At 43.2% G+C, this 12,842-nt stretch overlaps 1 protein-coding gene across 1 annotated transcript in view; it reads left to right on the plus strand.

Moving 5' to 3' along the window:
- The first annotated feature begins 851 nt into the window (after positions 1-851).
- Positions 852-12,842, plus strand: part of NR2E1 (nuclear receptor subfamily 2 group E member 1) — a 28,532-nt gene continuing 16,541 nt past the window's right edge. Inside the window, exons 1-3 of the mRNA XM_051997492.1 lie at positions 852-1,296; positions 7,536-7,681; positions 11,832-11,919. Of these exons, the coding sequence (XP_051853452.1) occupies positions 1,272-1,296; positions 7,536-7,681; positions 11,832-11,919 (259 nt within the window). The 5' untranslated portion in view covers positions 852-1,271. The remainder of the gene's footprint in view (positions 1,297-7,535; positions 7,682-11,831; positions 11,920-12,842) is intronic.

Below are 12,842 nucleotides of genomic sequence, written 5' to 3' on the forward strand. Positions count from 1 at the left end.
GCTCCCCGAGCGCTTGCATTTTCTATGGAAGCCGCTTGGAGGTTCATTAATATCATTAGCATTTAACCCCCTCCCCCTTCCTCGCCCCCTCCCAGCACACAGCTGACGTCAGACCCCGCCAGGAGTTGGGGGAAAAGCAGGGAAAAGCTAAGTGGGCAAGGGACGCCCTCTTCCCCTCCCTACTGCTGCTGTCAGAGCAGCTCTGGAGGTATTATAGGGAATCCAGCCCGGAGCTCCAGACACAAAGTCACAGTGCAATGAACTTCTGGAAACCTTTGCTGGTTGGTGCCATTCCCTTGTTGGAAGCTGAGGCGCTGCTTCCGCGGAAGCCTTCTCCCCCAGCCAGAATCTATCTATCAGGCTTGGAGCCTCTTTTTGGGCAACACCGAGCCCAGCTGCTTCTGAAACTCGGACGTTGCGATTTGTCGTTGTTTGCTTAGAAGATCAAGCGGTCTGTATACATTTGCCCGTAGTCTACTTGTAGAAGGAAACTTAGAGAGAGAGAGAGAGAAAGAGAGAGAGAGAGAGAGAGAGAGAGAGAGAGAGAGAGAGAGAGAGGAGAGAGAGAGAGAGAGAGAGAGAGAGAGAGAGAAGAGAGAGAGAGAGAGAGAGAGAGAGAGAGAGGAGAGAGAGAGAGAGAGAGAGAGATTATAAGAGAGAGAGATTGTGAGAGAGAGAGAGATTGTGAGAGAGAGAGAGAGAGATTGTAAGAGAGAGAGAGAGAGAGATTGTGAGAGAGAGAGAGAGAGAGAGAGAAAGAGAGAGAGAGAGAGAGAGAGATTGTAAGAGAGAGAGAGAGAGAGAGGAGAGAGAGAGAGAGAGAGAGAGAGAGAGAGAGAGAGAGAGAGAGGGAGGAGGAGGAGGAAAAGGAGGATTCCTCCGAATTCCCGAGGGAAAAAATAATAATCTTTGTATCTGTGACTGTCCTTTAAGCCTCCTCCCTTCCCTTACTTCTTTCAGTCTGTCTTCCTGTCTATGTATCTATCCATGTATTTGTCCATACCAAGAAACATTCCTAGAAGCTGCATATTTGCTAGAGCCGGGAAGAAACTCGAGGATGCTTAAATTTCCACAGTGACACGAATTCTGACAGCCCAAGGGAAACACACACACGCACACACACACACACTCTCTCACACACACAACAATCAAAATCCACCTGTCACAGCGACAGAGGCTCACAGGCGGGAGAGAGGCATCCAAGAGAAGAGAGACCTACAGGCCGAGACTTGATCAGAGCCAACAAGCCCCTTCACTCCAGGATTGTCAGCATGAGCAAGCCTGCGGGATCAACAAGTGGGTACAATCGCCGTCCAGGTTCTTAGTGGATTCCCCAATCCGGGAAGACTTAGAGGTGGGAAGTGGGGGAGTGAGCAGCTAGTGTCGGGGAAACTTAGTATCCTGCCTAGCCCCTAGGAAGTACCAACTCTACTTTTCTAGAAATGTACTTCTTGTTGGGTCTTGGCGTTTTTGAACTGGTTATTTGCAGAGATAGCTCGTCTTTTACAAAGAGAACTATTTTTGTTTCTTTAGTGCTTATTTTGGTGCCTGGGTTTTACAGTTTATTTGCAAGACAGCCGAAAGCGCATCAGATCTGTCCCTACGAATTGGATGCTCCCTCTGCAGACACCTTTGTGGGGAGAAGAGCAGGGCAAATAAGTGGGGATGGGGGAGGGCGAAGGGGGTGGAGAACAAGATGTAGGGCTGACGCCGAAACTCCTTATTCTGCCTCTAACTACAAATTTGTGCAATCCCCCTCCACCGCCGCGCAGCCCAATAACAGACGTTTCAAACTCTGGACACTGCGAGCCCGAGAATCCCTTAAGCAGCTGCAAAAAGCGGATTTAAAATTCAATGCCTTGCACACCATTTCTAGTTCCTTCAAATAATCCTGCAAAGAGGGAAGCAGAAACGACTGAAAAGTCACACTCTCCTTAATCCTAAATCCGTGTACCTCATAACTGGGGAATTTAAAGTATGGCAAAGAGGGGCTCAAATCTATAATCCCGAAAGGGACTTTTGGCGAAGGTAAAATGGAGCTGGGGCTAATTCTCGTATGTGTCTATTGCAAACACAAGCATATAGTAAAGGGGGGGGGGAAGGATTGTAGGTTCCCAATTCATCCTTCCAGATAGTGTGGTTCCTTTGACAATGGCTTTTCCCCTTCAAACTTCATTTGCTATTCAAGCTTTACATCTCGACTGGGCTACTGTCCTATAACTTCTCATGTACACTTTGTGTATATGTACGTGTGTGAGGAGGGGCAATGGCTGCATAAGCGTACCATATACAGACATCGTTTATCGCATACCGGCTTTGGTCTGATTTTTACTTCGGTCCTTGTTGCTATTTTCCTCCGTTCACCTTTGCTCTTACCCGAGGTTTGCTGGAATACAGGTACTTTCGGCAGCTGCAACCTAGCGGTTGCAACAATCTAGTCTCAACACTTCCTGGTTGAGGTTTTGTTGTTCTTGTTTTCTTCTGTTTTATTTAGTTGTAAGTCCTCTTCCCTTCGCACCCCTCTTCGCCACAGTATGTGTGGCGGGGGAGATTTAAGTTGTAGGCCACCAAAGAGAGCTAAGAACTCCCTGGTGATTGGCAGAAAGTCTCCGGCAGGTGGGAATTTATCCTTTCTCCTCCCCCCCCCAAAAAAAAAATAGAACTGGGTTGGAATTTTCTTTTATTGAGGTCAGAGGAACACTCCGAGCATGTGGTATTTGGGTTATTTTCTATACACACACACACATATAGCAGCAGACATGAAAAAGAGATATGTTTGGAAAGGAAGGAAAGAAGAAAGGGAAGGAAGGAAGAAAGGAAGGAAGGAAGGAAGGAAGGAAGGAAGGAAGGAAGGAAGGAAGGAAGGAAGGAAGGAAGGAAGGAAGGAAGGAAGAAAGGAAGGAAAAAGAAAAGAAAGAAAGAAAGGAAGGAAGGAAGGAAAAAGAAAGAAAGAAAGAAAGAAAGAAAGAAAGAAAGAAAGAAAGAAAGAAAGAAAAGAAAGAAAGAAAGAAAGAAAGAAAGAAAGAAAGAAAGAAAGAAAGAAAGAAAGATAAAAGTAGGAGCTTTATCTATGAAGAAGTAAGAAACCGGGGTCAGAGGTAATGTAAAAAACTTGTTCTGTTTCTTGCAACTCATAGTAACAGTCTTTCTGGGGTCCTCATTTCGAGTCATTGTACAAGTAATGCGGGGTTGATTTTTGTCACTTTGGTGATGGTGAATTGTTTCCCGAGATATTTTCCCACGAAAGAAGCAGAAAGTAATGCTTCTTACCCGCGTTATAGTCACTTTGGCTGAACCGCGAGCGTCCAAAAAGAGTGAAGCCAAAGGCGTCCGATTCCTGCCCCTGCCCATGAGATGCAGGGTCACAAATCTCCCTTCTCTCTTTCCCGTCGTAAGAAGGAAACCAAACTACCCTTTTACTTCGGCAGGACAAGACGTTTGGCTGCCTTTTCCGAGACCGGGTTTTCTCTGAGTCCAAAGCTGCTGAGCCAGTTAAAAAAAGAAAAGAAAAACAATGAAGGCTGTTTTGTTTTGTTTTTTTTTTTTTTTTCCAGATCCCCGCGCTAGGAGCGGCTATGTTCCGGGGATAGTGGGGGGAAAGGGGGGGAGGGAGAGGGAGAAGCGAAGAAAGGACTAAAGATTTTCGGAGGAAGCCACAAAGTGTAAATCTCTTAAACTTTCTCGGAGCTTCTAATATTTAGCTTTTCTAAGATGGATTGTGCGAGGACGTCTGAGGTCAGGTCCAGAAGCCCGAGAGTAATTCGGACAGAGGTCACAAACTCTCGCGGCTCTTTATCTACTCTATTGCGTCTATCGTATCTGTCCAACCAAACAAAACTACGACTTCATCTTTCGTTCTGATTAGGGCGCATATAGAGCCCCGATCCCTGCATTTCTTTTACTCAATCACCCAGCCCGTTCCAGAATTCGGGGTACACTCTAGCTCCTCTCCTAAAAATGTAAGCCGAGAAATAGTATGAGTCCGAGCACAGTTAGAACAAAGCGACGTCGGTTCTAGGGACTAAATTGGTTGGACTCGGGGTGCCGGCGGAGTAGGGCTAGACCGGTAACCTGGGGAGGGGGCGGGAATAGGGCAAGGGGGACACGCCCGGCCTGCAGACCTCGCCTCGCTTGGCTTCTCTCGGTTGGAGTGTAGAGCTGTGTCAAATGTGATCCCTTCCTGGGTGGTAACAAGACCCCAGCCAGTCACCCCTCCAGCCCAGACTAACTTCTTTCAACAGCCTCTGATGGTAATTACAGTAATCGAAGCTGCCATATATCTTTAAGCAATTATAACACACAAAAAGCCCGAGGGGACCCCCTGGCGAGGGATGTTAAGAACGGTTTCCCGGCCCCAATAAAATCCCACTTTCCTCACGTTGTACCTCGGCTGGCCAAATCAGAGGAGCTTTACAACAAGACCAGCCAGTTATCTCATGACCCCATGTCACCGTAACGTGGCTTGGTAGGGTTGTTTTTTGGTTGAGACTTTTTTTTTTGAGCAGATTTTCTCTGCCCAGGAATTTTTCTCATCCCCTCCTGTCCCCCAGGATTCTCGACTTCTCCTTTCCCAACCCCCCTTTGCCTAGAGTGGTCTACTAGGGCTGTCTCTAATCAGTCAGAGCACCTACATCTAGAGTATAGGTGAGAGAAGGCCCTAGCAACTCAAGTAAGACTGCTCCAGGAGGACAGTCTTGGCTAAGGGAGCTAGAATCAGGACTGAGGATGCAGAATCAGTCTGTCTCTCTTGGCTGCGTTACTCCCTTCGCTCCCTCAGCTCCACAACTGAAGATCGATGAAAAAGTTTGCTTTTGTTCAGGAACCATACATTTTCCCTTGAAGCTCGACAAAGGAAAAACAACCAGAGACAACCACCACAGCAATAATAATAATAATAAATAATAATAATAATAATATCGACCAGAAAAATTAGCAGCGTCATCTAATGTGAAGCAGTTAACAGAAGGGACTGCAACAAGTCTTACAAACTTGAAGTACAGTCTGAGCAACTCGATTGGAAACCCGTTCCCTTGCATTTACTAAAGTCAACTGGAAGCTGCAAAGAGAAGATAAGGAAAAGAATATCTACACCCATTCATTTCTAGTGATCACAACTCCAAGTCGATTCAAAAAACAAATGCTGGCAACAATTCCATGCTAGAAACCGTTGGGTACTTGGGAGTACAAAGACAAAAATAAGACTGTCCCTCTCAAGAAACTCCTTTCTTCTATTGAGAGATTACAAAGTGTAAGCAAAGAAGTAAATATAGCCGTATAAAAAGTAAAAACAAAATTATTTTATGGAGTGAATTATCCAGATAGACACACAAGGAAATTAAAATTGGTCCAAAGGGAGGAAGATTGACAGGGAAGCAAGTATGCAGACAGACAGACAGACAGTCCTTCCCTTAGAGGCAAAGTCAAGTTCTCTGATTTCTGCAAACTCAGATGACCTGGGAGTTCCTCCTGCAGAGAGGGCCTGATGCCCAGGAAGCCAGAGCCAGGCAACAACGAGTTTTCTTGGCTGCGATGACCCGGCACATGAAGAGAGGGGAGATGGTACTGTTGGCTGTACATTCTCACTGTCTTCCTTCCATCCACCCTCTAGTACCACTCTCACACCCCACCCCCAACTACTCTCTGGCTTTGTATAAGCCTGTGGGCGCGGAAAATGTCTCAGTTGATGTGGAGATGGAGAGGAGACTGGGGTTGAAGTTGGAGGGGGGGGGGCGCGGTGGAAGAGAGAGAATTGAGTGCTTTCCTCTTTTGGCATTGTGTGATATCCGAATTCCCATGCTACCCTTTTTGACGGGTCACTGGTGACTCTATAGGCAGGTGGTAAGAAGGGTTTGTAATTACACAGTCCCAGGAACCATTCCTTGTTGCCCACCCTCCCCCTCCTCCCTTCTTCCCATTTCTGTCCCCGGACCTCCTACCTGCACCAGTCCCTTCTCCACCACTGACCTTGCACCCTTAGCAGGGAAAGCTGGCCTGGATGTGCCCAAAATGGTTAAGTATGGAAGAAAAGTTTACCCTATTCCAACAATCACACACACATACATACATACACACGCACACGCATACACCACTAGCCTTTCTACTTCCCCTCCTCCCTCCGCTTTTCTTTTCTTTCCCCTCCCTCCTCCGCCCCAGTCCCCAACTTAATCCCCAGTCCTCTAGCTATGTTGTATATAGCAGCTGTCGAGTTTCATTTAAGGGAGAAGCTGGCAGGTTGTACTGATTGGGAGCAGTCAAATGGGTTTCAATGAGAAAATCATTAAGTTAACACTTTATCTAATGTCCTCATTGTCTTGGAGAAGGGAGGCTTTCTGAGACTTGATATTAGTCCCTGGGTACTCCGTGGATCAGAAAGCTGGATTGTGGGCCCCCCTCCCGGCTCCCGAGTAAGGGGAGGCTATTTTGCGCTTTATCCCCTCCCCAATCCATTTCTTGGGTGCCTAGACTTTTAATGGAAAAAGTAACTAATGGAAAACGGGAAGTAGAAGGTGGGAGAGAAGTCGAATCTGTTTGTGGGGTGTGTGTATATGTATGTGTGTGCGTGCCTTGTGCGTGTGTGTTAAATCAGTGCCAGAGGGGCGCCGAGCACGAAAAACGGGACTGAAATAATTTTTCAGTCAAATGTCAGTTTTTTTCCTTCCCAAGCCTGAGGACAGACAACCAAAGAATGCATCCACCTAAAAGAACCAGTCAGCTGAGAAACTAAGGCTAGAGGAGAAAGGAAAGCTACTTCACTCAAGTTGGCACGATTGGGGTGGGGGGGGGGGGGAGGGAGAGATTCATTTCAGATCCCTATTCTGGTAATTGATATTATTTTTAAAGCATTTATTTAAACGTTGGGAGGAGAAATTATTTCTAAGATTCATCAAACAAAAGTAAGGTGAAAGTTTCACAGCTATAGAGTATTTATTATTACTTCTACTACTAAGTATGACTATAGTAACAATGGGTCTCAGAGCTGAGACCCAGTCTCTATGGTGGGTTCCCAGAATGTTTCTTTTTCTTGACTGTTTTTAAATTTCAAGTTTGTCGTTTCTCTCCATCACTAACGGCTTCCCTGGGCTCAATGGAGAAGTCCAGGCAGGCAGGCCAAACTTTTTGTCAGAGCAAAAAGACGAAGGACATTTTTGCTGTTGCTTCTACTGCAACTGAGGCTGCCGCCGCGGAGCCCAGAACTGCAAGGCCCTTTTATTCCAAACTGAGCCTCGCCGATTGTAGAGGATTCAAATAAATGTAGCGGTGCATGAATAATGGTCATTGTAGAAAACTGACACTTGCTCAAGGGAGGGTGGGGGGAAAGGTTGGCTATAAAATAACTTCATTATTTGCGTTTACCACAGCTCCAGTGCTAATCCCTTCTCAGGTCAGATTGCTTAGCCTCTCTCTCTCTCTCTCTCTCTCTCTCTCTCTCTCTCTCTCTCTCTCTCTCTCTCTCTCTCTCTCTCTCTCTCTCCTCTCTTTATTCATTTCTCTTTTCCTATTCTCCTTTCTTTCGGTTTTCCGCCTTCTGATTTCAGGTCGTATTTTAGACATCCCGTGTAAAGTGTGTGGGGATCGCAGCTCTGGAAAGCACTATGGAGTATATGCTTGTGATGGATGCTCGGGGTTTTTCAAACGGAGTATCAGGAGGAATCGGACGTATGTCTGCAAATCTGGAAACCAGGTACCAGTCGTTTTGTCTCCTCTTTCCAAGGTATCACTCTCTTCTCCTCCTCCTTATCCTCCTCGTCATTGTTTCTCCTTCGATCTGTTCAAGAGTGCACACATGGTTCTTCTATTTGGGATCTTTTCCTGCTTTTTTTTTTAACCGTTCATCTCCTGGTTTTCATAGGCTCCAAGCCTCCACCTGATGAACGTGGATAAAAAGCCTAGTAAGAGAGAAGGGGCGTGGAGAGAGGAATAGATTTTTTTTTTCCAAAAAAAAAAAAAAAAAAAAAAGACAGGAACACAGATTAAAATGTTTTCAACCTGGAGGAATGATTTTTAACAAATGGTAAGTCACAGGCAAAGTGCTTGGAAAGTAGATCACAGTTTCGAACCCAGAACAGGTTCTTAGTTTCTTTAAATCAAATACCAAGAGAGAAATCCTCAGATTTCCATCCTTCCCCGGAAGCCCTTCTTCATTCTCAGTAGCATGTATGGATCCTTACGCAAATCTGATGTTTTAGAAGTGACCTGTGCCTTAGGGGGATTCCGGAGAGCTTTTCTCTCCCTCTAAACTCTTGTTCTGTTCTTTCCCAGTTAAAGAGAAACCTTTAGAGGGAATCATCCTAATAATGATACCAATCAAAAGTCAGGAGCATTCGAGATTCAGAGAGTCAGGTTTGTAAATGTAGTTTTAATGCAAGTAAATTCCAGAATATTATATAGAATATTAGGGTTGGATAAATGATAAGGCAGATGAGAACAAAGCAATCTCTTTCAATTCCCAGGCCCAGAGTGGGTTTTCCTCTTCCCATCCTGTGCATCATAATCTGGACTGGTGTCAGAGATCATATTTAAAAAGATGGCTTTAAAAGGTTTTTGGAGGCTTGAGGAAATTGTAGCTGGCATATTCCTGCAGAATTCAGCAATCACCAAGAGGACTTAACTGAATTCCGACATAGGAAGTGAGGGAGACCAACCAAGAGCCAGACCAGGGCAGTATGAGAATTTCAGAAAAGCCTCCTGAAAGGAAAAACAGATGCCTCTATCAATAGAAAAGAGATGCCCAGGTTTTTAATAGGCTTAGCTTTTTCTTTTCATATCAGCCTTATGGTCATAGAATCTCCCCTCTCATCAGCCATTGAATCATAAATGCTCATTTTAGTGAAGATAGAGCTCTAGCTAAGTGCTTATGGTGTTAATATGGCAAGAAACAACTAGCAGCCTTCATCATACTACTGAGGGAATGATCAAAGCTATGGAGGTAGCTGTTGCTTTGCAGAATTGTGGAAACCTACTATATACATATATACATACATGCATGTATACATAAAAATATTTAAATATATACACAGAAATTACATTATTGTTACTAAGTTGCTTTGATTTCTATCTTCGGCTATATCTATACTTATGGATTAATTTGATAGAATTATATTTTTAAAATCATATGAATATAGCAAAATTTGAAGGAATAACTTAGTTTGATCGAAATTTTCATTTTGTGATTGATCATTTCATTCCTTTGTTTGAAAATCACAGCTATGTATCTATTAGGTACTTTAGTATCTCCATTCTTGGGCAATTAGGTGGTTCAGTGAATAAAATACTTTCCCTGGACTCAGGAAGACCTGAGTTCAAATTTGACCACTGACACATACTAGCTGTGTGACCTTGAGCAAGTCACTTAACCCTGTTTTTGCCTCAGTTTGCTCATCTATAAAATGGACTAGAGGAGGAAAGGGCAACCCACTCCAGTATCTATGCCAAGAAAACTCCAAATAGGGTCACAAATATTCAGGCAGGCAGGACTGAATAACAAATACACACACACACACACACACACACACACACACACACACACTACTTCTTGGAATGTGGGGGAAATTATTACACTCACAAGATGAGAACACTGTGTTAGAATCATAAGATTACAGTTTTAGATATGGAAGGGATCTTTGAAGTAATCTAGCCAACACTCCTTAGGACAGAAAAGTTAAGGAAACTGAGATTAATTGACTCATCCAAGGTTACTTATAGTAAGTGACTAACCCAGATCTTTTGACTCCAGACAACTTCACCATTCTGTCTTTTTCAATTAATTTTTTTTTATTGAGATACAGTGTGAATACACCAACAAACAGAACTGGAGAATCAAAATATGGGAAATGTTCTTTTAAACACCAGGAAAGCAGCCAACTCAAAATATATTGATGACATTAGCATTTGTAAATGAGCAACAATGGACCTTAGCTTACCTGCTCTTTCCTGACTTTGCTGGCCAAATACATAAATTGATCTAGTCAGATATCTTTGTTCCAGGCTTTTGATAGTCATGTACATTTAATCTAGCTAGATGCACATACACACTAATGAAGGCCTTTAGTTAGGGTTAACATGTTTGTCAAAAGAATGAGATGACACTCTTAATTAAATGTTAACATACTTTAAATTTTTTTTGGAAATCTTTGAAAAGAGTTGCTGTTAGGGAAGATGTGCTATAGAATTGTTCCAGCAATCTTCTTCTCTCCCCCCAAAATTCATCTTTCATTTTACTCAATTTAGAATCAGGACATCAATAATTTGAAATTATCGCAAATTCTTTATGCCTTTCTTAGGACTTCAAAGGACGCTTCTTTTTAAATATAAATATATGGATACTACACTGATCTAATTGTATATCCTAAGATAGTGCCCTTTCTTCCCCAAAGAGAATAATCAGTTCTTTTGAACTGCTCTGAACATTTAACTCCAAGTTCCCTTTATATGAATTTATCTGACCTTACAAAGCAAAATAAAAGTATCTTTATTCCACTTTTTTCTACCACTCATATAAAAGTACTTCCATGAATAAAAAGAGAGGAAGTACTTACCTTTGGTGGAATCAGAAAAACCTACATAAAATATTAGCTCTGTGAATCTCTAAATATTAGCTCTGCAACTCTCTAAGATTCTATTACAGATAAATTGCCATTAATGGAGGCAGTTTTCACACTTCAATAACATCCTAGATCCAGATCAAAAATAAAATAAACACAGAACACAGAGACTGAACTAACTTTTTAAAGTCAGTGTTTGTAGCCTATTGATCTCAATACATGTTATTTCCTTCTCAAAATTATACTGTATGCTATAGTTTGGAGGTTTCTTCATGCCTTTCAGTTCTTCCTTTTTCACTCCTCATTATGGGTTTCCTGATCCTCTGATTTCTTTAACCTTAAATTTGCTTCTGTCCTGTACCATTTTTGTCCCCAAATCAATGTACATTTTCATAACTCTAGACTTAGTCAAATCTTCAGGAAAGCCAGTAAAAATGTTGAAACATAGAATCAATATAGGAAAATAAGAAAAAACTGAACCCATAGGGTATTTATCAGTGGAACCTGAAAGGAAAGCCTGACTGGTGAAAAATGGAGTAAGAAGCAAACCATAGAGATAGAAAGAAAAAGGAGGGAAGGAGAAAGAGAGGTGGGGAGTGGGAGAGGAAGAGAGCTCAGAGATCTGCCCCATCTGGAGTAGTGATGGAAGCCTTTCTACTATGGGGTGGGGGTGAGGATGGGGCATAGGAGAGAAAAGAAGCCCTGAAGGTAGCTGCTGTCTTTGGTGCTGAATAGACCTCACCAACCTCTTTGTCCGAAGTTCTCTATTTGAAAATACCTCTCAAAAACTTAGCAGTTCCAACTTGACTCAAACTCCAGGTGGTTGATCAGCTCATTATTCTTCCTTCTATTCTCACTTCCTCTTTTTCCTTTTCATTTGGCCATTTACCCCGGGATTCTTTACTTGCTTAACTGAGGCAACCAGTACTCACAACACCAAAGGACTTTTTCAAGCTCAGAGAAGCAAACTCAGGTCAGGAACCCAGATATTTAGTGCCTTTCTAACACGCAAAAGGAATTATCTCAAATTGAGAAACCCAACCTGGACTTTTTAAAGCCTTCAGGATATAAAACTTCTACTTTCTGGGGGTTTCAAAGGCAAAAGCAATAAAGTCAAAGATGAAAATCAAATAAATAGAACAGCACATTGTCCGTCTTGTCTTCTGCAACCTCCTCTTATGTGTTAATTTGTTTATTTTCCTTGAATCTGCCCTGCTGTATCTTCCTTTCATGAACAAAAAGCATCCCTCTCCCCTTGCCTGTAAACTCTTATTTCCCTCTCTGTTTCAGGGTGGCTGCCCAGTGGATAAGACGCACAGAAACCAATGCAGAGCTTGTCGCTTGAAGAAGTGTTTGGAAGTCAACATGAACAAAGATGGTAATCAGTACATTCCTTTATTCTTCTAATGTTGATTGAGTAGTAAGTAAATTATATGTACAGAAAATACATTGCATTCATATGCATGTAAATCATCTTCCCCAAACACTTCTACCAGATGCCTGGGAAGTTGTCCCAGTGTTTCAGCCAAAATCTCTCCCTTGACCCTGATCAGTGTCAGTCCATTTAGAGTTCCCCCTTGTAGAGGGAACCATTCTAGTAGGAAATCTTAAGACCTGCCTCTGCCAAATTATTAGTTCTGTGATCCTGGGAAGGTCAGCTAAACTCTCCCAACCTCAACTTCTTCATCTATTAAAAGTGAGAATTAGCCAGAGTTGGAAGGAGTCCTAGAAATCTCTTCCAAGCTCTGTCACTCTGAACTACTGCACCCGATTCTCACTCTCAGGATGAGATGCTGAAATAAGGAGGGGAGAGACTGCTTTTTAAAACACTGGGTGGGCATTTCCCGGCATCTGTGGAAGGAAGGACAATGATTTCAGCCTCCTTTCCTAATCCCTCTTTTTCGCCTCTTTCCAGAGTCATTTCTCTTTGCCTACCCTTTGTAACCCAACCTCTAAGCCTATTAGACATCCCTGGGACCTTGGCACCCATTACTTCTTCATCTTAGTGAACCTGGAGAAGGGAGAACGGAATTTGTGAGACTTTTATGAGAGAAGATAAGAATACAGAAGAAAAACACTTTTTAGCAACAAAGGAGTGCTCTCTAAGGTTACTTCACAAGAGAGAGTTCTGCATCCTCTACAGATATGAAGAGGAAAGAATGCCTTTGGGAGGCAGGGGAGCATCTCCTATAGATCCCCCTTTCTCTGTGCTTCCGAGGAGAGCCTCTTAGTAGCACCAGGAGAAAGAACTAGCGACTGGGGTTCTGCAGGGGGCCGGGAGAACACACACACACACACACA

This window comes from Antechinus flavipes, chromosome 4 (genome assembly GCF_016432865.1).
Source record: "Antechinus flavipes isolate AdamAnt ecotype Samford, QLD, Australia chromosome 4, AdamAnt_v2, whole genome shotgun sequence".
NCBI lineage: Eukaryota > Metazoa > Chordata > Mammalia > Dasyuromorphia > Dasyuridae > Antechinus > Antechinus flavipes.